The sequence below is a fragment of the Nelusetta ayraudi genome, unplaced genomic scaffold (genome assembly GCF_046127955.1).
Source record: "Nelusetta ayraudi isolate G7.1 ecotype Tasmania unplaced genomic scaffold, CSIRO-AGI_Nayr_v1 ptg000016l, whole genome shotgun sequence".
NCBI lineage: Eukaryota > Metazoa > Chordata > Actinopteri > Tetraodontiformes > Monacanthidae > Nelusetta > Nelusetta ayraudi.
The window spans coordinates 6519779-6547586 of NW_027466066.1; the positions used below are offsets into that span (position 1 = coordinate 6519779).

At 46.7% G+C, this 27808-nt stretch overlaps 2 protein-coding genes across 2 annotated transcripts in view; one reads left to right on the forward strand and one right to left on the reverse strand.

Annotated features, from left to right (window-relative positions):
- Positions 1-27808, reverse strand: part of coro7 (coronin 7) — a 93828-nt gene that overhangs the window by 18656 nt on the left and 47364 nt on the right. The window lies entirely within an intron of this gene.
- vasnb (vasorin b) lies at positions 5719-26479 on the forward strand. The gene is made up of 3 exons (XM_076024247.1): positions 5719-6003; positions 12045-12108; positions 22519-26479. Exon 3 carries the CDS (start codon positions 22526-22528, stop codon positions 24605-24607), a length of 2082 nt encoding a protein of 693 aa, XP_075880362.1. The 5' UTR covers positions 5719-6003; positions 12045-12108; positions 22519-22525; the 3' UTR covers positions 24608-26479.

A 27808-nucleotide genomic window follows, 5' to 3' on the forward strand; every position in this document is an offset into this window, starting at 1 on the left:
GCACAGATTCTTGAGGTTGCGTGTTGGGGGATTTGTTTTCTTGTTTCTTCTTCTTTTTTCTTTTTTTTTTTGCTGTTGTTCACAGGCACAGCCAGCTGACGGTTGGAGTTGCAGCGCGCCGGGGACGCACAGGCTACGCAGAGAAATTAGAAAAATCCCATAATCGTGACAGCGCCGCGACAAAAAAATGCACCAAAACAGAACTACAAAGGAAGCCGCAAAACAGGAGGCAGAAATGTTTCGCATTATGGCGTCCTGTCTGTTTTCCAGAGCAGGGTTCATTACCGGAGACTCTCCAAAGGGCTCCCTCCGGCTGACGAATGGTGAGAAAGGGCGAGACGCTGTTTAGGGTTGAAGGCCTCCTTCACCCGAAACTCGGCTGAGGATACACACTCCTGCGGGAGTCGCGCTGCCTCGAATGACCCCCCCGAGATAAACCTTCGCTTCTGGGCAAACACTGTGCGGCTGTATGTCGACGGATTCACGCTGCGATATAAAAATACTGCAGTCGACACTTTTACGAGGAGCGGGTCGCGGGGAGCGAAGGTGGGAAGAGTCAACATGGCGCTCTTATCTAATCGAGCCGCTTTTAATTGTCGCGTTATGTTGCCTGCTCACGCACCGAGCGCCGACAACTTCTGCTTTGCGCTCACACACTCATTGTTATGTTGTTATATTTTATATATCGTGTCTGTCTTCCCAAAGCGGGGATGATAGTTTGCTGTGGACGGCCCAGGGTTCTTCCCACGGAAAGTTGGCCTGGTTGTGTCACACAACGACCTACACACACACACACACACACACACACACACACACACACACACACACAGCCGTCAGAGCACATTTGCGTGTGACGGGAAAGACGTGCGGCCGGAGGTTCCAGGGTGGAGGTGTTCGGGGTTCGCAGGCATGAATGCACATGGGCACCAATACAAATGCAAATAAAACTTAACACCAACAAATAAAAGTCTTTAGCACTGGCCTCTAAAAAAACAAGAGAGGGTCCGAGGAATAATAAAGCGGGACAGGAGGCTGGGCTCCATCACAAAATACGGCCCCCGCCTCCCACGGCCGAGGCTGTTCTAATGTAAGCAGAGCTCAAGCCCAATCAGAAAGATTCTGGTGAACACCATTTACAGACATGCCAGGATGCAGCCAATCAGAACGAGCTGAGACACAGCAGCATGTCCAACGCTTTTTTGGGCCGAAGGGATTTGTTTTGCTGCAGTACCTCGAGTGGCCGCTGGGAAAATTGGCGCGCTGCCATATTGCCAGTCTGGAATCCAGTTCTTATTATACATCCACGGCAGAGCTGCATCAGGGTAAAGAAAAAGCCTCCACTGTATGCAGCTCACGTCAAAGGAAAAAATGAAGGCTCAAAGGGCGTCTAAAGAAAAAAACTAAACTCAGGGCTCGGGCCCAAAACTTCCAAACCTCTGGCTTCCTCCTTCTCCACCTCAACCCAAAAATTTGGTGCGTCAAGAGCAGCGCATGAGATGTTAATTATCTGTCTCCATTTAGTTCAATTTTTTCGCCCGCCACAGCAGCAGCTTCCCTCTATGCAGTCGACCGCAAGGGAGAAATTAGCACATTTCAATAAGTATTTTAGGTCCGAAAGCAGCCGTGTCTCCTTTGATGTCTGATAGGTTGTTTAGCTCATTTTCTCCAAAATAGACATGTTTGTTATTTTAGCAATATTTAACAAAGTGGGGGCGAGGTAAGTGGATAAGTGAAATGTCATTTTGCGGCCAGCTTTTCCCCTGAAATTGCTCGTCCTCCTTGTTTATTGTCTGCTCGCATCACTATCTCCAATTTTTCAAAAAAAAAAGAAAGAACCCACAGGCACGTCGCGAACAATAACGACAACAACGACGACACACGCACGCTCACGGAAACGCATGTCATAGCGGGACACACGCTGATCTTACTGAAACGACCGTGACAGCGGAGACTGTTTCCGTCAGTCTGTGGTTCCGTCACCGGGAAGAAGACAAGTGGTTGAGCACATGCTGTGTTCCGCAGCTCACATGGTCATCCTTCTAAATGTTCCAGGCAACCGGAAAATTCAACTCGAAGCAGAAAGAAAAACTGAGGAACAAGAACATCTTTGGGTTAAATATCTGGTGTTGTCCATCCAAAATTAAAGAAAAGAAAGAAACTAAACAACAGAGGGAAGAGCAGCATGTAGATTTGGTAACAAAGTCAGTTGGAAGTTTGAAGTTTTTTCGATGATGGAGAGTGCAAAGCTAAAAATGGGAACCAAAGCAAAAGAAATAGTAATCACAAGATTGAACTGTGCTGGAGAGGCCAGAGAACGATCACAGATGACACTTGACATAATGCACAAACTATTAATTTTGACCAATTAGCTGGCAGTGAAAGCCTTAGAGAAAAATGCAGAGTTGAGTCTTGAATTGCATTTTAATGAGGTAATTTTTTTTCTTTTTATCAAATCGTCTTCAGATTTTGTGTTTTATTTAGATAAAGGCCTTTAAAAACACTCTGGCTGAAGCCCTTGTAGACTCAGAGATAAACCTCATCTATCAAATGGTGCTGTGCTTGAAGTGGAAACAGGGTGAAATCCAAATAGTCACTTTCCACTATGGGGTTGTACTTCTCATCTTACTCAGTCTGAAATTCAGAAATTGTCTCTCCAATCAATAAAACCTCCCGCCGCGGCCAGATTTGTCAGTAGCGTGGACAAGATCCACAAGACGTCATGCGCAGTTGTTCTTCGCACAATCTAAAATTACACCATCCGACGCGGAGGCCGGGGGGGCGACCGGTGCTGTCCGCGGCCGGTGTGAAGAGGACAAACAGGGCGGGGAGAGTCCGGCGTGATTAAAGTCGCTGACAAAACGCTTCAACTGCAGTTTTGCACACGCGCACGATGACAATGAGGGCTGGAATTCAATCAGCGAGTGTCGGCGGGGAGAAACAAGAAGAGGGGAGGAAAGAGTGGAAAAATGAAACAAGCTGCGCTTGGACGCCCCGGGGTCTTAAACAGGCGACGAGCTGCGGTGGGCTGAGCAGCAAAACTTTTTTTACTGGTTCCCCTGAGCGGTGTTACTGCCGAGGCTGCGAGCCACCTCCACTTTTTCTTTTTTCTTTTTTTCTTTCACTGAGGCCGACCAATTAGGAGCTCAGTGTGCTGACAGCAGAGGCAGGGATGAAATTTACACGGCTGACCGTGTGCCAGTGTACAAATGCGTGTACCAGGCCTGCCATGCAACTTTTCCCGTCTGGTCCTTCTGCCGTTGGGCAAATTAAAGCGGACTGGAGTCGATGAGCAGCAGTGTAGCAACGTGTTAGCTTGGCTGAAAGAATGAAGACAAAGCATAACGGTGACATACACCAGTGACAGCTGCGGTTATGAATCTGGAACGAACCTATCTGGGAAAAATTTCATTTAGAAGTCCAAAATGTGATAAATTTATAGGTCGGGATAATTTAATCCTGACCTTTTTATTTTGCAAAGAAAGAGCAATTTCACAACTCTTTAAAAATGTGATCGTACATCTGGCCGCTCCCTGATGTCACCCAGATCACGTCCTCCCGAAGGTGCCTGGGAACTCCAGGGATTGTCACTTTTACAATGTTTCTATTGGAACAGCATCACCACGGAGTTAGGAGTTTGGAAAGAACAGAGAGAAGCTTGTGTCTGATTTGTTGCATGTGACAAAATGCAACTACGTTTGCGTTTGTTTAGCGTTTGTTTGCTGTCAAGAATGGTTGCTATATTTTTTTATCTTTGATTACTTGTAATTTTTTCACTTGAGGTGAACTGATCACGTGACCAGAGCGTCAAAACCTCTCAGCGATATTTGAGAGGTTTTTCGAAGTTTAGGCGTTTCCATAACCAGTTTTTTATTGCGATATTTAGGTTTTGCGCAATTCTCGGGGTGATGGAAACGCAGCTACTGAGAGTAATGCGATGGTGAGACGATCACTGAGGCACTGAGGCCTTTGAGGACCCCGCAGATAAACACGCCACTATTGTTTGCTGGATCACTGACATGACTGTGCTGCTGTTTGGACACACGTGTTTATGTTTGCTTCATAGAGACGCCGAGCCGCTAAATGAGGGCTGGAGACGGGCCGGGCCGGGCCGGGCCGGGCCAGGCCAGGCCGGGTCTCCGAGCCCACTTCACACGGCCACATTTTACTCCTTACACCCCTCCTGGTGTTTTTTCCCCGCGGTTGCCTGCGACTGTGGAGTCACATCTGGACCCCTGCAGGACATGCGCCCGAAACCCATTTCTCTATTCCTGCAATTTACTGTAATGCCTTGCAGATGTCGCCGGCCGTGTGCCTGGGTGTTTTAAAACGGTGGCGGCGGTGGCGGCGGCGGCGGCGGCGGCGGCTTCCACAGGGTTAAACACGGGCCTCAGACTGCGTGGAGACGGCTGGCTGTCGCAAAGTAAAGAGCGGGCTAAAACACACAAGCACGGCTCCGCAAGCAGAACTCCAGAGCGTTTCTTATCCCGAGGACAACTGAAGGTGGAGCTGCGGAAGAAAAAAGAGAGAGAGAAAAAAAAAGTAATCTGCCGGGAATGCGAGAGGAGTGACATCACCTCAAGGACAAAGAAAAAAACAAGGGAGAGCCAGAAAAACAAACTCTTGATTTCTTCCGAAATCAGCATGTGGAGAGAACAGAAGCGTCTCGTCAATTTTTCAGAACCACAACAAAGATCCTCCCTGGCCGTGCATGAGTCTACGAGGTTGCATTTCATTGTGCAACGTAGGGGGTTAAAAGTGCACGTCAGAGCGGACGGTACACACACCCCCCCACACACACCCCAGCCAACCACCCTCACCCCCACCCACAGGCGCTATCACCTTACCGTACCTCGCCGGGACCGCCTGACACTTAAATAGGCTGCCAGCTGACGACGGCGAGCCGGTCGCTGGCGTTGGGAAGTGTTCAGCAGCTTTATCAGCCTGAAGATGGCTTGAGGGGGGGGGATGAGGCAACCATATGTGCAGGAGGGCAAGGCACGTCCGCCCCACTGACACCAGTGCAGCAAATTATTGGGAGAAAACAAAGTCAAAAGAGAACAAAGAGGTTCTTCACTTCTAAATGGAAACCTGTTAAAATATATGTACAACATATTGCAGCTTCTTGTGCTATATGTTTTAACTTTAGTCACTGGTCAGACTGCAATAATAGTGTTGATTACTATATTCCTTGCCTTGCACGATTCATGAACAAAGAAAAAAACGTGTAGGTTTTCTGGAAAGCAGCATCTTAGCCCTGTGTTTGCAGCCGAAGTTTCAGTAGATTCCTGCTAAAACTTACAAAAAAAAGACCTTCCTCATGTTTGGAGGCAGAGAAATTACCCATCTGAACAGTACTGCTTTTGCTAACCCAGGAGAGGGGGTGTGCCCTCCGTGACGTCACAAACGGGCTGTTTTCTGCATTTGTTAAAGTGGAGCAAGTCAATAAAATTAAAAGAACAAAACAAAAAAGAAACCACAGGACAGACTTTTGTTTCATGTTGCTGAGAATTTTTAAGTGAAGTATTTAAGAGACGTAAATGAAAGGGGAGGCTGGAATTCGCCTCCCGTGCACTCAGTCTGGCTGCAAGGTGAGCCGACTGCTGCTGCTGCTGCTGTTGCTGCTGCTGCTCCAGCGCGCGCCGTGCGCCTCGCCCGGTCTGGTCCGGTCAGGCCCCGCCCACCCCTAGGCTCACCCTCCGCAATAAAGCGCTCTCTGTGAGGGGGAGTCGGCACATGAGCGCATTCCTTGAGGCGGAGGTCGGTGTACCTCTCCAAGGATTTAACGCGCACCGTTTGTTACTAAGTTTAAAACCTCCACGAAAAAAATATTTTCCAGATAGAGAGCGAGCGAGCGAGCTAGAGAGAGAGAGAGAGCGAGGGAGAGAGCGAGGAGCGCGCACGGAGAAAAGCTTCAGGGTGTGGAGTTACATCGGCAAACTGCTTCGCTTGGATACGAACTCGGAGAGTGACTGCGCTCACCTCTCCACTCCTTCGAAGTTCAGGGTAAGACTTTTCCTCCTTTCAGTCGTCGAGTCAGGACGCCACCCCTGCGCTTTCGGGGTTTCACGCTCGGGACGTAAAGGGAGTGCGTAAAGTCGCGTGAATGTCCGTTTAAAACGAGTGCGCCTGATGGGCTGGTTGCACGTTGACGACATCAAACTCTGAAGTGTTTTTAAATCGGGTTTGCCGCGTTCATAGAAGCAACAACAAAAGCAAAAGCAACAACAACAACAACAACAACAACAACAGACACAGATGCATCATGGACATGACTTAGTTTGGCGCGCTGCTTCTTATATATATATGGCGTTGGTTTTTTTTTTTGTTGTTGTTTTTTTTTATCAACTACAACACATAGTAACACCCCCTCCCGCCCCGAAAAAACAAAACAAAACAAAACAAAACTTTGCAGAGTTTAAGAGCAGACCGACAGTGCGACAAGTTACAACTTTACTCTCCGGACAACAGCTTTTGTGTCGTTGGGAAGCTTATTGAAAACGTGCGCGCAGCGGTAACGAGGCGGGCCGGAGCTGCACCGCAGGACGCCGTGCAGCACTGGGGCCGGCCAGAGCCGTGCCAGAGCCGTGCCGAGCCGAGCCGAGCCGAACCCTGCATGCGTCTTGACCGCATCGAGCCGTGCCGACCACAGCCGTTTCTGGATCCACACGCAAGGAAAGTCCCGTCGTCAAAAAGTGGGATCAGATGGTTGAGTCAGCCGTTCGCTGGTCGGCCAGATTATCTCCTCTCTGTTGGGAGTCGCTGGTGATTTCACCAGAGGCTCTCAGCGAGAAAAAAAAAACAAAACACAGAGACTTGATGTGAAGCAAGGATGTTGTGCCCCATGCCAAATTCCAGTCAGAGGTGTGATTTGTTTCACTCATCATCACAAAAGACATTAATCATTTAGCTGCTGAGTTCCACAAAACAAGTAATTAACTTAATTGCTGCATTGTATTATTACTATCAACAAGATGTTGAATGTTGTGTGAAGAAGCGTGCTGGACCTGTATATGTTTGTTTTTTTTAAGTTTCACTAATGTTTTTGACTGCCAGCCAATCAGCAGTGGGGTAAATAACACCGGATGAGATGTGAGGAAAGTTGGAGGCAGTGAGTGATGAACCCACTCAAGAGATAAAATCTCACCAATAAAGTGACAATACAATGGAGTGGCGGCGAGCAACAGGTCTGAACCGATCGCTGAAGACCACTTTGATGTGAAGGCTTGTAAGTTTGAAACCGTGTATCACTGACCTCACACACACTGGCCGGCGTTTACGCCCTGCTGCCAGGCTGATGGCCGCAGATAAAGCAGAAATCATAAAAAAAAAAAAAAATACAGAACGGCCTCCCTCAGGTGAGGCAGCTCACGGAACAGCACTTGTTTCTCCCTCCAGCAGCTTCTCTGGCAGATAAACATCTCACTCCTCCTCCTCCCCCACACCCCCGACAAACAGATGCAGAAAAGAAAAAAAATCACCTAATCTTCCCTGGGGGCAAAGTGGGCAATGTAAACTACTCCAATAGCCCCGTTATTAACCCCCACGCCACTGTGTGTGTGTGTGTGTGTGTGTGTACTGCTTGCTTCCTCGCCATGTGGTTCCTCACAGCCCCGTCATTACACTAAAAGAGAAACTACCATGTTATCGGGCACTCAGGGCGGCGGTGGCTGGACCGCATTAGGCCGGCCGATGCAGGAGAGCAGCCGCGGGAGGCCAATTATTCACTAAACGTTCAGGCGGCGCTGATTTTTAACACGTTGGTGATTCTTTTTTGGACAATAGGCCTCTTTTCTCCTGAAAGAGGCGGCTGTCGTGTTGTGTAGTGTACACACACACACACACACACACACACACACACACACACACCCCTGGAAGTGTTCACGTGTCAGAGTGTCTCTCTGTTTTGATGAAGTCATAAAACACCGTGCGCCGGCGTGAATGCGGATTAAGGCAGAACATAAGCGCGCTGGGCTGCCTGAAGGACTCGAGGGACGTTTGTTCGAAGTCGAAATGGTCAGCGGACGTCGAGGACGACCGAGACACTCTGTCATTAAAGACGTTGTCACCAATCAGCGGCAGGCGCACTGCCGGGGGAACGTCGAAACCGCTGCTCTGCCGCTCGTCCCCAGGATGTTGAAAATGTAGCGATAAATTCAAAAGCTAAATCTGGATTTTTGAAAGTTGTGTTTTTCTCTTTTGGATCTCCCAGCTTGAGGGTGAAGCATGAAGTCATCTAATAGAGGAAACACCAACTGTTGCGCAACTTTACTTTTGTTTCTTTCTTCAAATAAAAAAAAAGGGGGGGGGGGGCAGGGTGATTAACACATTTTCAAAAGACACCTCGCATCGCCGGCACAAAGTTGTGCGCCAATTAGGGGCAGTGCCTGAACCGTTTCACCCTCTGCATCAGAGGGATTAGGGGGTTAAAAGTCAGGTGCTGAGGCAACAGAGGCCTTGAGGAGGGGGAGGTGGAGGTGGGACGCGGTGGGCGAGGGCCATCACGCAGCGGGAAGGGAGAGGAGAGGCGACGGGGCAGAAAGTTGAAGCTCAAAAAAAAAGAAGAAAAAAAAGCGAAGGCTCATCACAATTAGCAGAGTTCTGCAGGAAACAGCATTTTTAGCCCGTTGTTTACAGTCTCCACTTTTAGCTGCTGTAAGTGATTTTTTTTTTTGATGGGCTTTTCAACAAAACAACTTGCTGTCTCACAGGGTGGAACAAGAGGCTGGCTGGTGTTGTTGTCACTAACTTTAGAGAGGTGTCAGTACCACTTTGTGACATCACAGAGGGCTGCTTCCCAGAACCGTGTTAAAAAAACAGTAAACACAAGCCCTATAGACACAGGGTGGATTTTCTCACTTCAGAGGAGTGAAGACGCAGGAAACGGACTAGATTATTATTGCCAGAAAACACAGTTTAAGTGATTTTTACACAACGCACCAACTTTAATGACCTCCTAGAGCCTTTCTCAGGTGTTGAGGGAGGATCCCCCGTCGTAAAGAGCTGACTCGAACAAAGAGGCGCTCTCAAACCAAAACCCCTGGCTGTAAAGTCCTCGGCCTCACACATCAATGCTGACCTGGTGGTATGCGGAGGCAAACCCGAACCCGCGCTCCCACCAAGCTAAATCGAAGAAGGGCTCGGCGATGCAGCCAAATGATGCGTTCAGAAGAACCACATCAAAAAACGCTGCAAAAATATACGCGTGCACGCACACACGAAGGGATCTGAGGGCTCTCGCAGTGCCCCGACTGAGGCTCCCAAAAAAAAAAACAAAAACAAATAACTGCTGTCATGTGTGTCCACTGGCGCACACATGCTCGCCGTTATCAGAGGTCTCTCCTCTTTTCTTTTTCTTTTCTATTTCTCCAACCAGCTAGTTTTCTTTGACAAAACACAACCCTGGCCGAACGGAGGAGGGAAAAAGAATTGCAGAGCTTTACGTCGAACGCCAACAAAAACACTTTAGGAAGTATTTGAGGAGGCTCAGGGGCGAGCGACAGATGGGGAGAGGAGAGGATGAGCGGGAGGAAGCGCATCCCAGAAAGCCACCACAAATTGCTGCGTTTCAGTGGGCGCCCCCGTAAAGAAAGAGAGAGAGAAAAAAGAGGAAAAAAAAAGAGTGGGACTCTTAATCTTAGGTTGTAATTACCTCTGGACAGCACTGTAATTAGGAAATGAGCCTCGAATCAGATCTCGCAGGGCAGGAGGAAAAGCAAGGGCGTGCACGCACACGCGCGCACGCACACACACACACAAGGGACAGGGGGACGGGAGGCGGATCTGACTTTGAGATGAAGATCAAATATTTAACCAGTGGGATAAATGTTAACGATTAATGTTTGGCCAAAAATGGATGGAACGTTAAGGGCATTTTTTTTGTGTGTGTGTCTGTGTGTTTTAGTTTCAACTGCGTCAGGTGACATAAGGCGGAGTGACGTCATTCGACGGCGTCAAAGCGCTCCGGTCGCCACTGTGCTGAGGGTCTATTTATTCCTAGACAGTGGGAGGTGGTGGTGGAGGTGAGGTGAGGTGAGGCTGAGGAGGGAACAATCTGCGCATTCTTACGTGTAAACGTCTGCGTGGTCTTTCCCCCCCACCCCTGAACGCCACCTGCTATCAGTCTAATTGTAAATCACTCAACGCTCTAATCAGGAGCCCGGCATTTGTGACAGCGCCACGAGTCACAACTTGTCACCGGCGGATCAGAATCGGAGTAACAAGGCACAACACCGTTTGTCTCACGCATTGTTTTTCCTGTTTTTAGGTTTGGACTGTTTACACCGACTACTGAGTGGTTGTAATGTTAGACGGTTAAAAGATGAAGCAGCACCTATGATATGAAAGTATTGCGTATCCCTGGATTAACAGTAAATAAAAAAAAAAAAACAAGAAGTCTTTTTTTTTTTTTTTTACCCTGTATCTAACTATAAAACTAATATACATTTTTATTTACATTTCATGCAAAGAGATGCCTGCATTTGTTACATACTGGCCCTTTAAATTTATAAATGAAAACGGCAAAGGAGAGAATATTATTGTTGGGTCAAAAACACACCTTTAAAAAAATGAGAAAACGCATGACGTCTGCGTCAGTCAGCCCTCTCACAAAGCTGTGCTGTCAGGTGAATTCCATAAATTCTGAGGGTTGCGTTCGAGACGCAGGCTGGAGACTGTCTTAAGACGAGCCTGCCCGCCGTCAGCTGCTGACACACAAGACGGCGAGCCTCCGTCTCTCCAAGAGCACGCATCGCCGAATTTACCTAAGCGGACCTGCGAAATGTATTCAAATACCACATCAACATGCGACAAGTTTACACAACAAGGAAAACAAACCTCCGAGCAGCGCCGTCAGACGCTCCTCAGTTCGAATAAACACACACGGATGCGTTGCCGCCGGGCCAGAACACGCTCTGGTTATTTTTGGGCGTAAACATGTTTGGTGCAGGGGATGCACAGCAGGGCGATCAGCAAGAGTAATAGATCGTTTTTTGTTTTTTTTAAAGTACCTTTTGAATGACACCGATCTCCATTTTAACAGGTGACAGACGGCTCCGAGTCTTGGACTGATCTTAAAACCATGGCACTCGATGATATTTTGCTTTTTTCCCCCTTTTTTTAAAAAATTAATTTCACAAAAGTTGTCTCCATCTAGTTTGGCCTTTCATCCAAGGACAAAAACATTTTTTCGGCACTGAAAACTTTACAGGGAAATGGCCTGTGATTGGTGTGACATCATGTTGTTTCTTGTACTGCGTCTGCCTGTGCAAATTTAAAAAGCAGACGTGACCAAATGTGTGCTTGGGTAAATGTACCCCTAACTACTAAATACCGTGGAGGTCTGTGGCGTGGCCTACCGTTTCATGGCATTTTAAACTGTTTTTGTTTTTTATTTCCGTTTGGTACAAAAGAATTAACGCGTGCTGTTGAGCTTTTCACTCGGGTTCTGATGGGCCGACACGTCGCCGTGTGTCGAGGTCGTATCGCCAACGGCTTGGTTTTCTGCCCTCCGCCTGACGCCCTCACAAAGAAAACCAAAACAAAAAAATCCCCACATACATAACTGAAAGGTTTAGTGCTGACAAACCTAACAGCTCCTTTGTGTGGAATATATGAATTTGACCCGAGTGAACTTATAAATAGGCGGCCGGGGCAAAACTGACTCTAACAAATCACGGCGGGAGCCACGCTGTGAAGATGTCACGCAGCTGCGGCTGCTCTGTGGATGATGTGCTGATAGCGTCGGACGCTACAGAGCTGGCGGAGTGGGAGAGTCGTCGGCCCGCATTCCTCCTCTCCCGCTCCTCATCTCTCTCTCTCTCTCTCTCTCCTGCGCTGCCACACAGCCTGCCGGAGCTCAGCACGCTCCTGCACACAGCTGGAATCCGACCAATTAACAGGCAAACAACTTCCTGCAATGCTCGGAGGCGATTAACGTTGCATGACCGGAGGGAGGAGGGGCCAGAGGGGGAGAAGGATTGCAACATATTTTGGCTAAAAGGTGTAACTGTTTTGGTTTTTTTTGTTGTTTTTTTTTGGATTTCCAGGGAAGGGAGGCCTGAAACCGAGAGGAGTGGAGCCAGAGTCGGAGGGAGGAAGCTTCTTCACCGGGTGAGTGAGGCCCAAAAATGACCGCAGACAGTTTCATTCGTAAAAAAAATGTCTTGCAAATTCAAGACTTGCCAGCTACGCTGTTGCAGCATAAGTGTGCTGTCAACAGGAAGGGAAAGATTTCAGCGCATTCAGGAAATTAAAAATGACGTGAGACAGATTCCACCAGCAACAGTGTAATTTTTCATCAGCGTCGATCATGAAGCATGGCAGGGCTGCATCCACAAGGGCGCTAACCGCTAACACCCTGCGCCCTCAATGTTGTCCGCTCACACAGTGCTGAGCCTCTTGACAACAGTGGCAGCGGAACTTGAGCAGCTCTACTTGCACACGCACACACGTGCGCGCACACTTGCATTGGACAGTTTCATTAAAGCAGCGGAGGTTTCATTATAAAGTACAAAGAAGAATGGAAGTTTTCTTTCTCGAACGGAACTATTCACTCAAATATAAAATTAATAAAAAACTTTTAAATAATATAAAGCTTAGATGCCCCAGAATTAATCAATATTTCCGCTATTATCATTGATCCAGACATTCACAACAAAAAACAACAACATAAAAACCAGGAATAATCGCGATCACATGGTCTGGCTCGTATCTAACCGGTGAGGCGCTGGTGAAAACTGCCACTCCGATTCTACGCTCCTCTCCGCGGCCCCTTCCTGAACCTTCGCCCTCTGTCCTGCCTCATCCCTGTGTTGTGCCGGTCACCAATGAGCTGTGACAGGGACTGTGTGGGCTTGAAAAGATACACACACACACACTCACGGAGGAGAGTGTCGCCTCACACACACTGCGACTCCCTCAAGCTGTTGCCTTAGCCTTCCAGGGCCGACCCTGTTTGAGGAAAGCTGCCGAGTCTTTAGTTTCGTCGTCTTTAGATTGCAGCACAAGTAAAAGGGGAGTTTTATATTTTTATGAATGTAATTGGCCACGCAGGAAGTGTGTTTTGTTTAATGTCAACACACTCTGTTGCATCGTCAAAGCTATCGGAAGAGACCGCGAATTGGACCGTGATGGTGTGAGTGGATATCTTCGCCGCACCTGCATGCATTTATTGGAATATGTAGTAAAATGAGGGTGAAGGTTTTGTGCAAGAATGTCTCAAAGAACATGATTATGTCAAAGTTGAGAGAATTGTAACTCGGGTGCACAATACATTCGAAACACAACTGCGCTTGTGTTTACTTAAACGTGTGCGAAGAATTTCCAGTCGTGAAGGTCGAAAAACAACGCTCCCCTCTGCCAAAACCACGACTTAATGCGTTGCCTATTAACAGCTGGACACAATGGCAAATGTGTTTAATCACCAGTTAAAAACGTCAATAGTTCCGCCTGAAGGCAAACAGGGAAGAGAGCAAACACAGGGGCGTCCGCGATATTCCTGCAGACTGAACTTACACACACACGCACACACACATGTACACACAAAGAATGTACTGCGTTGTGAGTGCGTGTGTGTTTACAGGTCAGCTCAGGAATCTGCTCACCTGATGATGTGCGCCAATGGATGTGAGAGCCCCCCCCCCACCCTGTAACAACAACAAAGCCTTATTCATTCCGCGGCCTGCTAGTAGTTAGTAGCGAGGTGCAGACTTACAGATAGCCGACTGATTACAGCAGTTTACACTAATGGCATGGGCTTAAGAAATCCGGTTATGGCCGGTATTGTGCCCTTTTCTTTTGTTTCAATCGCCAAGAAATCTCAGTTCTGAGAAATAAAATTGTGCTATGTGGGAGATACGGCCGCATGTGTACGCTTTGCCGCGGCCGTATTAGTAAAACAAATACAGCAGCAGGGATGGGACTGGTTTGTCTTTCAGTAATAAAAGAATCAAACATAGAGTATAAATCCGAAAAACAATACCTAAGCCCTGATGAAAGTTGTCACGTCAAACTGCTTTCATCAGAAGTCCGGCAAAAGGCCTTTGGAAAGATCACTCTGTGCTTCACATCGCAGCCAAATAATTTACAAGCTGTGCCGCTTCATTTCATTTGAAGATATGGCACTCGTTTCCTACAATCGTCACTGTTACATTTGGTACGGTTCCATATGCCAGTGCCCGGCCAGATCACCTCAGGCGTAAAAATCAAAAATCACAAAAGGAAAACATCAAAACATCAATCATGGGTCGAGATGACAGCACGAGGAAATGCAGCGCGGTGGTTTCGCGTTTAACTGACAGAAACCCGCGTGACCGCCAGAATGCAACGGTTTGGAGGCACTCGAGCAAGTTGAACCCGTCTGCCGAAAGGTTTTTAGATTGCGCGTGTTTGTTTATATCTGTGCGTGGGATGGGGGAGGTGATGATAAGGGAATACTAGATGAACTGCTCTCTGTTCCTGAGCCGCCTTTTGACGAACGAGCAACAGTAAACTTGAAGTTTGCCTGCCTTGTACACTCTCGCCTGCAGATACTGATTTACATCTTGAGTGGATCGTGCTTGTAAATGCCTTTGGAGGAGAGTTTATGGTTTGCTAGTTTGGACCGCTTTCTGATGATTGACTGGTTTGACTTCCTTCGGGCAATCGAGTGGACAGTTGCTGGGTCCTACTGCGTGTGCTGACAAGGGAACGAGAGAGGGCGGCGACGGCAGCGGTGGGGCTCATGTACACTTGGCGAACACTCCCTCTGCATGTTATTGTCGAGTTTGTGTTCAGCATGAAGAATAGTCTGGTGGTGTACACCTGCTGCAGGCAAATTGTTGCCTTGGAAGGTCAACGCTGAGGTCTTAATAATAATGGCGCTGACTGATGTCTCTACCACCGCGGAGATAAGATTGGTGTGCTAATTACACCAGGGGTGGGAGTTGGGGAGGGAGGCTGACACTGGATGGTAGGATTCTGTCTTGTACCTGAGAGTAAAAGTCAGCCAGCTGTGGAGGATGAAAAAAAACAAATAGGTAGATGTGAAGAAGAACTAAAGTAATGAGAAGATTTATCACAGCAGACAAACACAGAGGTATGTCAAGAAGGAGGAGGGCACTGCTGCGGGACCGCGTCTACGACACTGGCATTAGTTTCACAATAAATTCCTTTGTGACAGTGTAATCAGGACCTGCCATCTTGTGGCACAAGGAAAAGGGTTTCTTCATCGTGGAGTAAAGCCGTGCTTACGATAGAGACAAGGCTGCGATGAGAAGAAATGAGAAGTTTGTTTTTCAGTTTTGGAGGCTCAAAGGAAGAGACCAGTAAACTTGTTGTGTCCTGAATTATTGACAGTCATGACTTTCAAATATTGTTTCAAGTATTTCAAGTATCGAATTCACTGTTTTTTTCCAAGTCGGCACCTTTTTTTCGATTCGTTGCTGAACCCCGATGTTTACGCATCACCACTCGAGTCTCTTGTTTGCCGCGCCAGCCATGACTCACACCCCGACGAGGTCCCCGGCCTAATGAACACTCTGACAGCTACATAGTTGACAAAAAGCCCCGCGGGGCAAAGGAGACGCGCTTCCATCCACCGGATTCCATTCATGCTCTTTGCGGCTACATGAACAAACCTGAGCGGGAGGAAGGGGAGCTGGCGGTGGCAGCCAGGGGTAAGATGTCACGAATACTTGGCGATGTGTCAAATAACAGCGCAGCCTGTTAATTGACGGCCGCGCTGCCGTTGCAGAGGTGTCATCGGATGCCTCTGCGGAAATGCGTTCGCGCCACTGCCAAGCAGCCGCAGTATGCTCAAACGATCAACATGAAACTCGGCCTGTATGCGCAAACAGGCAAACGGATAATTGTCGAGAGGTGTTTTGTCGACGAGCGCGTGTGACACTGTTTGTCTAAGGAGGATCGTCAGCCGCCAGTCAGCGTGCCTGCCTGCCGCCTGAATGACATACACCCTCCGGTTGACTTGCTCTCGTGTTTGAACTCCTACACGGTGTTGCAAAGGTCGCAAGCTGCAATCATCCATGTTGGTATGTCCCAAAGACCTTTTTTTATTAATACAACTAGACTAAATGTCATACACTCCTACTACGACTCAGATTTCAAAAACTCTGTTCATGGCGAGCAGGATTGTTGAGAGGTGACACCATGTCCGATGGGCTGGCCTCGTCGCAAACCAGCCCTAAAGAAATGTTGTGAATGTGTCACAAGGCACGAGGCGTCGGACTGCGCACGTTAATCCTGGCTTGTGGCTGACAGATAAAACTGGTCCATCCAGCTGCTTTTAACTGCGGGCCAATGCAGTGCAAACATTTTACTGTGCCGGCTCGGGGCCAAGCTCTGTATGAGGCACCCGGGATCAGCGAGTCAGCGAGCAGTTAGGAGTCACCGGGGAGCCATTTTTACCGTCTCATAGTGACTGGGTCATGTTTACATGACTGGGAGCTCTGAGGTGATGTGGCCTGCTTGGGGGAAATAACACGACGGGAGAGAGAAAGGCAAGGAAAAGAAGAGGAAAGAGACTAATGGGGATGAGTGAGAGGTGTTACTTGTGCTTCTGTCCACAGACACCCAGACGAGAGGCTGTGAAGTTTAATATAAGCTTGCCAATGGACAATTCAAATTCAACGTCACCTTCTAGATTCATTCAACAACGAATCAGTTTTGGACCTTCAACATTAAGAGATTCTGTTCGGGTGGAGACAAAAGAGTTTGTTTTTTTTTTGTTAACAAAAGACTGATACAAGGCCCACCACAGCTAATGAAGGACATGATTAAAGCCAAAGTTGCCAGGGGGGCTCTGAGAGCCTTTGTAGCGGCGTAACGCGAACCCTGTGGTGAGATCCTAAACAGACACCTTTGTGTGTTTGGCAGAAGGGCAGAAATGTAACTGTGACCCGCTCGACTATCTGTCTTGAGAGGTCAGAGGGATGGGCGCGGCGGTGACAGACGCCTCGGTGTTGAGGCATTGCTCAACAAAAGGACGCAGTGTGTAAACTGAGAGAGAAGGAGGGAAGCCTCGACTTCAGACAGTGCGTCCTGTGTCTCCCGCTAGGGCCCCCACCTCCCCTTTAACTAGTGTGGTTTAAGAAAAACAAAAAGCCGAGACGAGCATCTACAACACAATCCATCATTTCCTTTTGCAGTAAAAGAGAAGGAAGCGGTTCAAATTTCCTCGGGGAATTCGTACTGTCTGAACCTGACGCCGGCGCTGCCGAGCCACCTGCCTCCACCTGAGCACGTCCGCGCGGTCACACGCCAGAGGAGTCGGGTTTCACGGTGCCCCGGAGAAACAGCGGCGTCGGCGGGCGCAGGCTCCGGCAAACTCCAGGTCTGCCTCGTGCACGTAACGAGAGCCGCGTGCACCCGTGTCAAACAGGGTGCCGTTGTCACTGTTACAACAGCCAACACGGATTGTTGCGCAACGCTGGAAACGCTAATCTAGAGTCTGACCTCTGACCTCAAGGAGTCGCTCTCTGCCTCACTGCTCCGAGGGCCTTTGTTGTCCTTCGGGCTGATGCTATCCGGACTGACTGTTGGGCTTGCAGCTTCTCCTTCTTGCGTTACGGGTTTTTCAAATTAAACGCGATGATTTAAATGCAGCTCAAATTCAAAATGTGAGCCCCCCCCCTATCCTCTCTATATCCCTTAACGCTGTCGCAAACATCCACTTGCCCTCGAGAGTTGCACTATTGCGTTACCCTCCCATTCAACCCTTGGACTGTATATTATGCTCTCTTTCAAGTGTGCCAGCTGCAGGATCTAATAAGCAAAGCTTCACCGTCCGTCTGGGCAGGCCTTGAAAGAGCCATAAATTCTGAGATGAAAAAAGGGAAGCTGTTCACCCCATTAATAAGGTTCTCTGCAATTAATTTAGACATGCACGGTGCAGGCAGTGGGTGCGCGCACGTCGAGGTTCGTAGCGACGCACAATGTCCCTGCGGTCCGACCGCAATCAGCTGGAGCATCTCGTTTGCGCAGCGCGCTACAAAGCCACCGCAGCCTGCAATCCTCCTCCCAACCACTGCGGAGCGTCATTGTGGCTTTGAGAAGAGCAATTGGCAGCGACAGACGCTGCGCACCCCTGCTTTGATTCTTCGTGTCCGTCTCTCTCCCTCTGTGGTCGCACGCTAGCTTGACGTGGTGGAGGACATCGATCAGGACGACTGTCTCTGCTCTGTGCCACTGGCGGTTACCCATAATTCCTTGTGCAATGAAGCACCGGTGATGGTTAGATACCTGATCTGTTATGTGTACGATGTGAACTCTGGTGAAAGTCTCCGGGATGGGACAGAGTTACAAACGCAAAATGCCACTGGGTATTAAACTATGTAAATCCAGGACAGCTAAAATTGAAAAGACCAAAATCTGCTTTCCATTATAAGATGCCGCTATAAAAGGGTAAACCATTGATCAGCGTACCCACTGAAGGCTCGTGCAGTGTGATTCTGGCCGTGCAATCATGTCCCACTATCCAGCACGCTACTTGTTAAGTTCATTGTTGAACCCTGGATGTTGTACAAAGCTCTCGTTTCCCCCTTCCTATTTCTCTCCTGACAACTCTGTCATGTTGACAGATAGCCCCAATGGATTGTGGATAACAGGCTCCAGATGCCGCCAGGACTGAGTGTTTGGTGACGTCGTCCTTAGTCTTGCATAGACGGAGCTGGAAAACTTGGGAGGAAAGAGGGGTGAAATTAGAATATTGAGGGACCCCCAGTCTTACTCAGGGTGCCTTGGTAATCATTGTGACAAATGGAAATGTATGTCCCAGGCAGATATGACGGAGAGGAATGGTTGGCGACCATATATGAAGTGACCAACATTTTGGCAGATCACACTCTAATGCACAGACAGAAAGTATTTTTTAATGAAGGGTAAAGGGCCCTTTTTAGTAGGAGTGAGCACTCTGTAATGCAGAGTAGTGCAGCCTTATCCCCTTACCATGACTTGGCACCGTGCCTCCCTACATTCTCTGACACAGCCTGCTGCGTTACGCAGGTGCATGCTGACCCGCTACTCCTAACTCACGCATACACCATTTTTTCCCTCCTCTCTCCTATCCCGGTCTTGGACCCTTCATCGCGCCCCCGCTTTGGCCTTCGGCTCTCAAGATAAGGGCCCTTGATGCTTGGCCTGCAGGGATTTAATTGCCAAATCCCACTTCACCTTCCCAAAGCCGGGCCTTATCCACCTCAGTGCCCCTGCTGACAGAAACATGCTTTTGTCTCCACTGTTTCCCTGCTTGTGTTTTTCTTTTCCTCCTAATCTCGAAAAGAAAGAAGAAAGGGGGGAATAAGAAGCAGGCTGGGCGAGAAACAGAGAGAAAATGCCTTCTCCCTCCCTCCTGCCTGGACTTATGGAATCTTTCATTTTTCTTTTCATGGAGCTGACTGCTTATTTCACTTTGTGTTGCACAAACTGCGTTCCCATGCCTTTTCCCGCACTTTGAGTTGGCTTCCTACTGTTTCTAGCTCTTGAGGGATATTGCCGTTGATCAGCCAGTACATTGCATTGTAACAGTAGTTGAGCAAAAAACCTGAGCTGAACGAAAAACACAGACGCGAGAACAATTGTCAGCACGTGTTTGAAATCCCGTTAAATAAGCAGCGTCAAATCCACTGTTGTTTGTCAAAAACATGCATAGCCACCCTGTTAATCACCAAACGGCCGACCAAAGAGGTACACACGCTCATGTTCTTAAACAAAATTGCCGCCTATCTTAGGAATGTCTCAACAAGTGTGCAGGGACAGAAAAGGAAATTGCAACTCAAGAGAGCAGCAGGACAGCGAGTCTGGACTCAGGGTGATCAGAGTCTGTTGGCTTCCCCTCGCTGGGCCCTCCACCTGCACTTCTTTCAAAAACACCCAGCCCAGTGGTATATTGTGAATCCATACTGCAGGGACGCCACAATTCCTTCTTATCTTACCTCGCCGATAAGGCCGGCATAAGTCACTCTTATCAAAACAAAGGAGAATCTAGCCAATCGGGCCGAGGCTATCTGTCTTCTGCCGGCATTCACTATTCACTGCACTGCCCCTCCCAACCCACCAGCACCACTGTTTCTCCTCTGCTGGGTTATCAGATGTGCATGGCCCAGTTTGGAATGAGGGACACTCAAATAAATATTTTGCCCCAGGAGTGCAAGGGGGAAACATCATGTCGAGTTTCAAAGGGGAAGATCCTGGGTTTTATCTGCATTGTTGCTGTCTCACAGCTGCTGTGATGCTGTTGTGTTCTCTGGCACTAAACTTTTCACCTGTATCTGTCCCCGATTGAATGTAGCATGGTGGAGATTGCCGATCTGCCGTAGGGTTGAGTTCGGCTACATATTTAAAACCGAATAGGACATGCACGACTCCCCAGATCCTGCATGGATGTTGAATTAAAGTGCGCCCCGCACTGTGACTGTATGAGTCCCAGCTGTTACTTGGATTCTTCCATCATCTCCTGTTTATGTTCCTTAATCCTTTTGTTTTTCCTTTTGCTTTGCATACACATACATGCAACTGGGCAGCCACACTTTCAATTTCCTCAATGAAAGACTGGATTTTTTTTTCTCTACCCACCAGCAACTCCATTATTCCACTTAATATTGATTACTTGATTCAAAACATTTATATCCAGCAGAAATAAAGTGCACTTACTTTGGACTTGTGTTTGGCCAAAAATGGAGTTTAAAAAAAATCACAGCAACTCTGTACATTTACCTTATAAAAACAAATTCCTTCAGGAATATTTGTATATTATGGGAAATCTGTAACCTTTTACCTCCGTTGCCTACATAACTACTGCCAAAAGCGAAACTAGTTTGCTGTAAGAATAAATCGAGCCTTAGGGTTGGTGTGTTGGTGTGGGGGGGTCATTTTATTGGCATCTGGTTGCACAGAGTAACATTTCAGTCCATGAGTGAATGAATTCAGAGTTTATACAATGTGGAGGGCAAAATAAAAGTTCATGGAGTCTTTCCAAGAAGGTTGCAATTTCAACAGGGGGTGGAAAGTAAAGTATGTAGAAAGAAAAGGAAAATAAATGTCTCCGCTCCGGTAGGGTGAAATGATACTAGACCCCGCTATGCCTTTTTAGTGCACCTCTCGAAACCCTTGATCTTCTCTCCAAGGTCTGACATTCCAATGAGAGATTTCCAGAGTGTTTTATTTAACAGTATGATTGAGAGGCCAGCAAGGAGTGAAACTATTTCAGGTCACAGCAACTCTGATGGCGTTGTAGAGATAGAGGGCTCATGGAGTCATAAATTGTGTAAGCAAAAACAAAAAGGCCCTCATTGATGCGTATCAGAGATTTATCGAGCAAATGTAAGAGATCCATTAAAGAAATACAATAAAATAATGCTAGTACACAAGTATTTATTTGTCTGCATGTCACCATTGACCAAAGTCTGCCCTTATTTTGGGACAGGTGGAGAAAAGTTTTAGTAGCTTTAGCAGTTTGTTTGTTCTTTTTTTTAAGGAAAAGCCTAGTGAAGCAGTTTGAGAACAGAATGTTCTGTGTGGGTGAGAGCGTTTAGGTCAGACATATTTGGATTCTTATTCAGGTATGTGTGTAGTATGAACATCAACAAATGCTCCATTAAGGTCATAAAATAGGTATAAATAGTCACTTGGGGTGTGATGAAAAGATGTTAACCAATCTATTGTTTTAAGACATAAGCCCTAAACCTAACTCCTGCCTTTCATTGAAGTAGTAACAGGTTACTAAGGAGTTTTTTGTGCACAAGTTTATTCTGAGAGTGTGTTTAAGGCAGTGGTTCTCAAACTTCCTCTGTCACGCCCCACCTTGGAGGAAGGAAATTGTTCATGCTAGAAGCCCGAAATTTGACGTGGCAGTGTCTTGAGGGATCCCGATGAACCTGCAAGTGGTCCCATGTCTCTAGGACAAAGTTGACTTTTGACCCCATAGACTTGCATGGCATTAGGGTTAGTGATAAGGCTGGAATTAGGGTTAGGGTTAGGGTTGCTGCTGGAATTAGGCTTACGGTTTCGGGGTTCCTCATGGGCTAGAAGCCCCAAATTTGACGTGGCTGTGTCTTGAGGGATCCTGATGAACCTGCAAGTGGCCCCATGTCTCTAGGACAAAGCTGACTTTTGACCCCATAGACTTGCATGACATTAAACTTTAAGGAATAGGGGCAGAAAACAGTGATTCGCAGCACTACAAATTAAATGGTAAAATTTGCCAATCCTGCTCTCCCTCTGATTGGCCACCTAGGCTAAATAGCCTAAATTGTGCACTCCACATGAGTGACTGCCTCACTACCTTTATTTTTCTGTCCACAATGTCACAGCAAACTGAGAACTGGAATTGCCCTATTGACACTGATGACACCGTGATCACCACAAAAGGAACTAAACTAAATTCAATTAACTGAATTTATTCTGAAACAAACGCACTTAATTCAAGTGATGACTTTAAACCTGGTGTTGTTTTTATGTGACCCTGTCAGCATTCAATGTTATTTCTGTAAAAGTTTATCTTTATTTTTTTTTCTCTTCCTTTTTTAGGCTAAGCATGGACAGAGAACCATCCTGCAAAATGAAGAGCTTTCTCACTCCACTGATGCCCCTTCTGCTTTTAGTTAGTCTGACTGATGGTGCCTTGTCCAGCGACGGCCCAAAAGATTGCACCTGGTCCACGCAAGATTCTATCCTGTGTTTCCAGAGACGTGCCTCTACCGTTCCGAAGGGAGTGCCTTCTTTCACAAAAAACTTATACCTCTTTGCTAATGGAATAGAGGTCTTGAAAAGAGAGGACTTCGATGGCATGCAAAGCCTTGAAATGTTGGATCTCAGTCAAAACAAATTGACACAACTTCCTGAAAGGGTGTTTGAACATTTGACCTCTTTAAGAAACCTGGATCTGTCATCCAATCAGATCACCCACATTTCAGAGGAATGCTTCCAGGGCATGGCACTGCTTGAGCGCCTTTATTTATATAGTAATAATATAGAGACCATCCACCCTGCTGCCTTTAATGGATTGGAGCACCTCCTGGAACTCAAACTGCAGAACAATCGGTTGACGTCCTTGCCTGTTCTTTCCATGCCTAAACTTCTGCTGCTGGACCTTCGATTTAATTCCTTGCCCACCTTGGGTCCTTCACACATCCAAACCCCAAACCTAGAGTCTCTTAAATTGGGTGGTGTGGGGCTCACCAGCCTGAATAACGAGCTTGTGGGTAATCTTAAGAACCTTCATGAACTGGACATCTCAGAAAACAAACTCAAGTCATTTCCGACAGTGCTGAGGGAGACCAATGGCCTGATTAACCTCAACCTGGCTGACAATGCTATTGGTCCTCTTACAGCTGAGGACTTTGGGAACCTTGGAGAGCTACAGGAGTTGGACATTAGCAGCCTCAGTCTACAGGGTCTTCCTGAAGAGTTCCCACAACTCTTACCTCAGCTTAGAAAGCTCACAATTGCAGAGAACCCATTCAACTGCCTCTGCACGTTAGCATGGTTTCCAAAATGGCTTAGATCCCAGAGCATTACGCTGGGAAGAACAGAGGAGACCCGTTGCCATTTTCCTCTTCTCAATGCTGGAAAGGTAGTGGAAAGACTTGGACACAGGGATTTTGGCTGTCCAACAACAACTACAGTCACCACAAGTACTGTGAAACCAACTACTACCACAACTATCCCTGCCGTGACCCTTCCGAGCACTACCAAAGCAATTCCAGTCCTCAAAGCAGGTGACAACACCACATATAAAGATGATGGTTCTCCCCTGCCCCCTGTTCCTGCATCCCCGAGTAGTAGAAGTGTGGATACAGATGAAGAGCAACATTTTTGTCCTGCTAACACATGCCTGAATGGTGGTGTGTGTCGTTTGGACCAGCACGGTCAGGTGGAGTGCAGCTGTCCACAAGGGACCTCTGGCGTGTTTTGCGAAATCCCTATTAATTACCCACCATCCCCACCAGAAGTTGAAGTCCCGATGGCAACTGTCGCAGCGGATTCACCTGGCATCAGCTCACACAAAGCAACTTCAACCTCAGTCCTGCTGGATCTAAAACAATACATCGAAATGCGTCCTTACCTACGTGGAATCCGTCTAATGTATCACAGTCTTTCAGGACCAGACCGCAGGCCTATTCAGCTCAACCTGCCAGCATCATTCCCAGAATACAGACTCAGAGGCCTGAAACCCAACTCTACCTACACTGTGTGTGCCAGTCCACTAGGTGCTCCTGTTGGCATAGACACTGTCTGCACTGAGGCGAAAACAATTGCTGAAACCTTTGGGGGTCATGATGCACAGTTTGATGACCAGAAGTTGTCCACTATGGTGGTGCCTGCCATTGCTATTTTGCTACTGCTGGTACTGATAGCCGTAGCAGTGGGAGTGGTACATTATCTTCGGAGAAAGAGGGCCAAGGGTCACTTGGAACTAGACTGTGAGCCCTCTCAGTTGGAGTTGGATGGAGTTAAGGCTGGTTTGGACAATGGGGCACTACCTCAGAAACAGCCTCAACTTATGATCCCCGAACCTGCTGTTCAAAATGGTAATTTGGAATATGAGGTACTGCTCCTACAGGATCACTGTTCATCAAACAACAATTCATCATCTCACAAACCTTCTTACTTTTGACGGCTTGCTGTAAATACTCAGACCTAAAGAAGGATTTTAATTCTTCAGCTCTGTTTTCCTCTCACACAGAGAGCTGCTGAGAGGCAGGACAATGCAGCTATTAGACAATAGGTAAACAAACCTAAGCTGGACTTTAACAGGCAACTCAGTGTCTTCCAGCAGTCCACAGGACATTAAACATGCTCATTTATTGTTTGCTGATTTGACTTCAGTGCATTGTAAGTGCCTAAACTTCTTTCATATGCTGTATCCTGCTTTGACTACATTTTCTTCCTTACATTGCTGGACCAATCAACTTTCACACTATGTTTCTGAACTGACTGAAGGAGTTGTAATTATTCAAAACTAGGTTAAAGGGACAAAACAGCCTGTGCCCTTGTCTATATGTGTTTTTCTGGAGGAGAGTGCACTGAATTAGGCTGTGCTGCCATTTTCCATCATAATATCACATCAAAACACTATCAGCATTTTTTTCCCCTGCATGACATACAGTATCTCCTCCGTACACGCCCAAAAGGGATCAGTGCTTGCTGTGAATCACCTCTAAGACACAGAATGAAGTTGCGCAAAGAAAACAGCTGACACATGTACTGTGTTATGTAGCTCAAAATCTTTTTTGATTTGTAATTTGTTTTTTATACTTGTGTTGTTTTGGTATTTTTTCTTAAACTGTGTAACATTGTGACTGCGAAAAGTTCTTGATTCCTCCACCCCCACCTCTTGTGACTAAAAGACAAAAAAGCAGCTTAAAATCTTTGAAGATTAAAACGTGTTTGGTACCAGCAAAGTCAATCAAAGGGCTTTGCCTTCAGAATTTCAGACAGTCTAAGTAGATGTGAGTCTGGACAGACTCACGGCTAAATCCCCCTCCTCGATTATGAAGCCCTCAGAGTGTTTTACCATTACAAAGGGAGAAGGTAAGCAGGATTATATTATGTACAGCGGACAGCACTTGACTAAACCCCATCTGTTTTAGTGCTACACTGAGTTGAAACCAGTTCTCCTAATTACAGTGAGCACTCACAGGACTACAACACAGCAAAAGCAATTCTAAAGAGTTATTTATTATTTATTTTTCTAACACAAGGCAACTTTTGGGTTGTCCTTTTATCATAGCTGACATACACAATACTACTTGGCCTGGCACAGAACAAGCAAATTATGGTATTTAGTGGTTATAGATTGTTTCTGTAAGGAACAGTTTCTCCTTGGCAAGAAAAATCTATGTTTCGCTCACTTGGGCCTAACCAGACAGTAACAAAAAAAAACGTAAGTACAGCTTGGATTTTAAAGTAGAGATAGATTGCAGAGTTATTATTGCAGACAGAGTGGTGAGATCAAAATCTGTGCACATGGTACGAAGGAGTCAAAGTAACCTTGTGTGCGTGTGTGTTTTCTGTTGATATGTCAACATGTGATAACGCAAGCGCATGTTCCATCTCGTGCAAAGAACTTCAGACATCAGATTTCAATCAGTTACCCCCTCTTTGTGCCTGCATGCCTCGGAGCGCATTTAGCCACAAACAACTCTACCCGAGGACAAACACAACCAAAGACCCATCATTTAATCTCTGTGAAGCAACCTACCTACAGTATTCCACAAATAAGACTTGGGTACTTCACCAAATCTGGGAACCCACACAAAAATACCAAGGTGAAAATAAAAGGACCGCACCTGAAATGTTTATTTGTAAAATAGGGTACATTGAAGAGAATCCAGATGATTTTCAGTGTGATTGGTAATTTTCCCTGTTTATTTTGGGAAGCTTTGTGTTGTCATTTGTTGTTGTCTTTTTTTAAACAAACTCTGTGAACATATTTGTACAAGTGCAAATGTATTATTATCATTAAATGGATATTCAAAAGATGAAATATATTGTGCTCTTGTATTTTCTTTTCCTTTTGCACATAAAAGAATTAGACTGACTAGCAAAGTGACCACGATTATTGCTTGTCATTGACATATCTGAATTTACATAATATGAGAGCTTTAACATTAAAATTAATAGTTCTTCAACATATTAAATGCAATGACAAACAGTTTGCAGCTGAAAATCTGAAAACGAAAGGGGAAAAAAAACAACAATAAAAAAGGTCAGAAGATCCACAAAGTGACAGTTTTTTTTTTTTATTCAATTGTAGTTCAAATGATCTACTCAACTGCTGTTGAGGGACTGAACTCAAAACCACAGATCAGATTTTCTGGCATTTCTGTCATCTGGGGTACATGAGCGTCAACAAAATTGCACAGCCATCCATCTAATAGCTCCTCTGTCATATTTTTAGTCGAACCAAACTGGTGCGCCGACCAAATGCACAGATGTTGCTTGCATGACTAGCAGCGATAAATCTTTCCGGCTCGTCAGATGATTTCCACAATGACTTGATCTACGCAACTTTTCTGCCAAAAAAATAAAAAGCCAAAACAAAAGAGAGAGAAAAAAAGAACTTTTATGAGGAACTTTACTGTGTGCTTTCTGTGGGCGAGAGGTCCTGGTGCGCTTTCTCATCGTTAGGAAATACGGAAACAATGATTAGCGCTGACAGCACTCAGGTTAGGCTTATTAGTAGATTTACACCACTGCGAACTACGCATTGGTTGTGGACAAATGAGTGAGAATTGTTTGCAAACCCACACAGTAAACAGACTGGCCACCCATGATTTTTATGGGGTCGGAGCGATGCAGCACGCAAGCGCACAAACACACACACACACACAAACCCCCACACCTACAAAACACATGCGCAAGTATAGCGGCCCGTAGCTGGGAGCTGTTGTGTGCGATCCCACGCTAACAACACAGAGCATTTAAATAGCACTATTGCCGTCACGCAGAGTCCATTACACCAACACACCGACAGGAAGCAAACTTCCTGGTTTAAATAACGCGAGTAAGAATGTACCCCATAAAGGTTAATAGGCTTTCACTGGGTTCTTCCTTCTACAACTATTTCAGCTTTTGTTGGTAGCTGCTCCAAACACAGTCACGTTACACTCATTCATCCATTTTCAATCACCACTCGCTCTTTCTCTCTCACGGCTATCCTAACTATGTTATGTTGAGGTGCACAGACGTGATAAGCTGTCAGTCCACTGCTGGAGTGACATGTATAGACAAAGATGCATTCACACCCATGAACCAGTCATTAATTCACCCAGCTTGCATGTTTTTAGACTGTGGAACTAAACTAAAGAACATG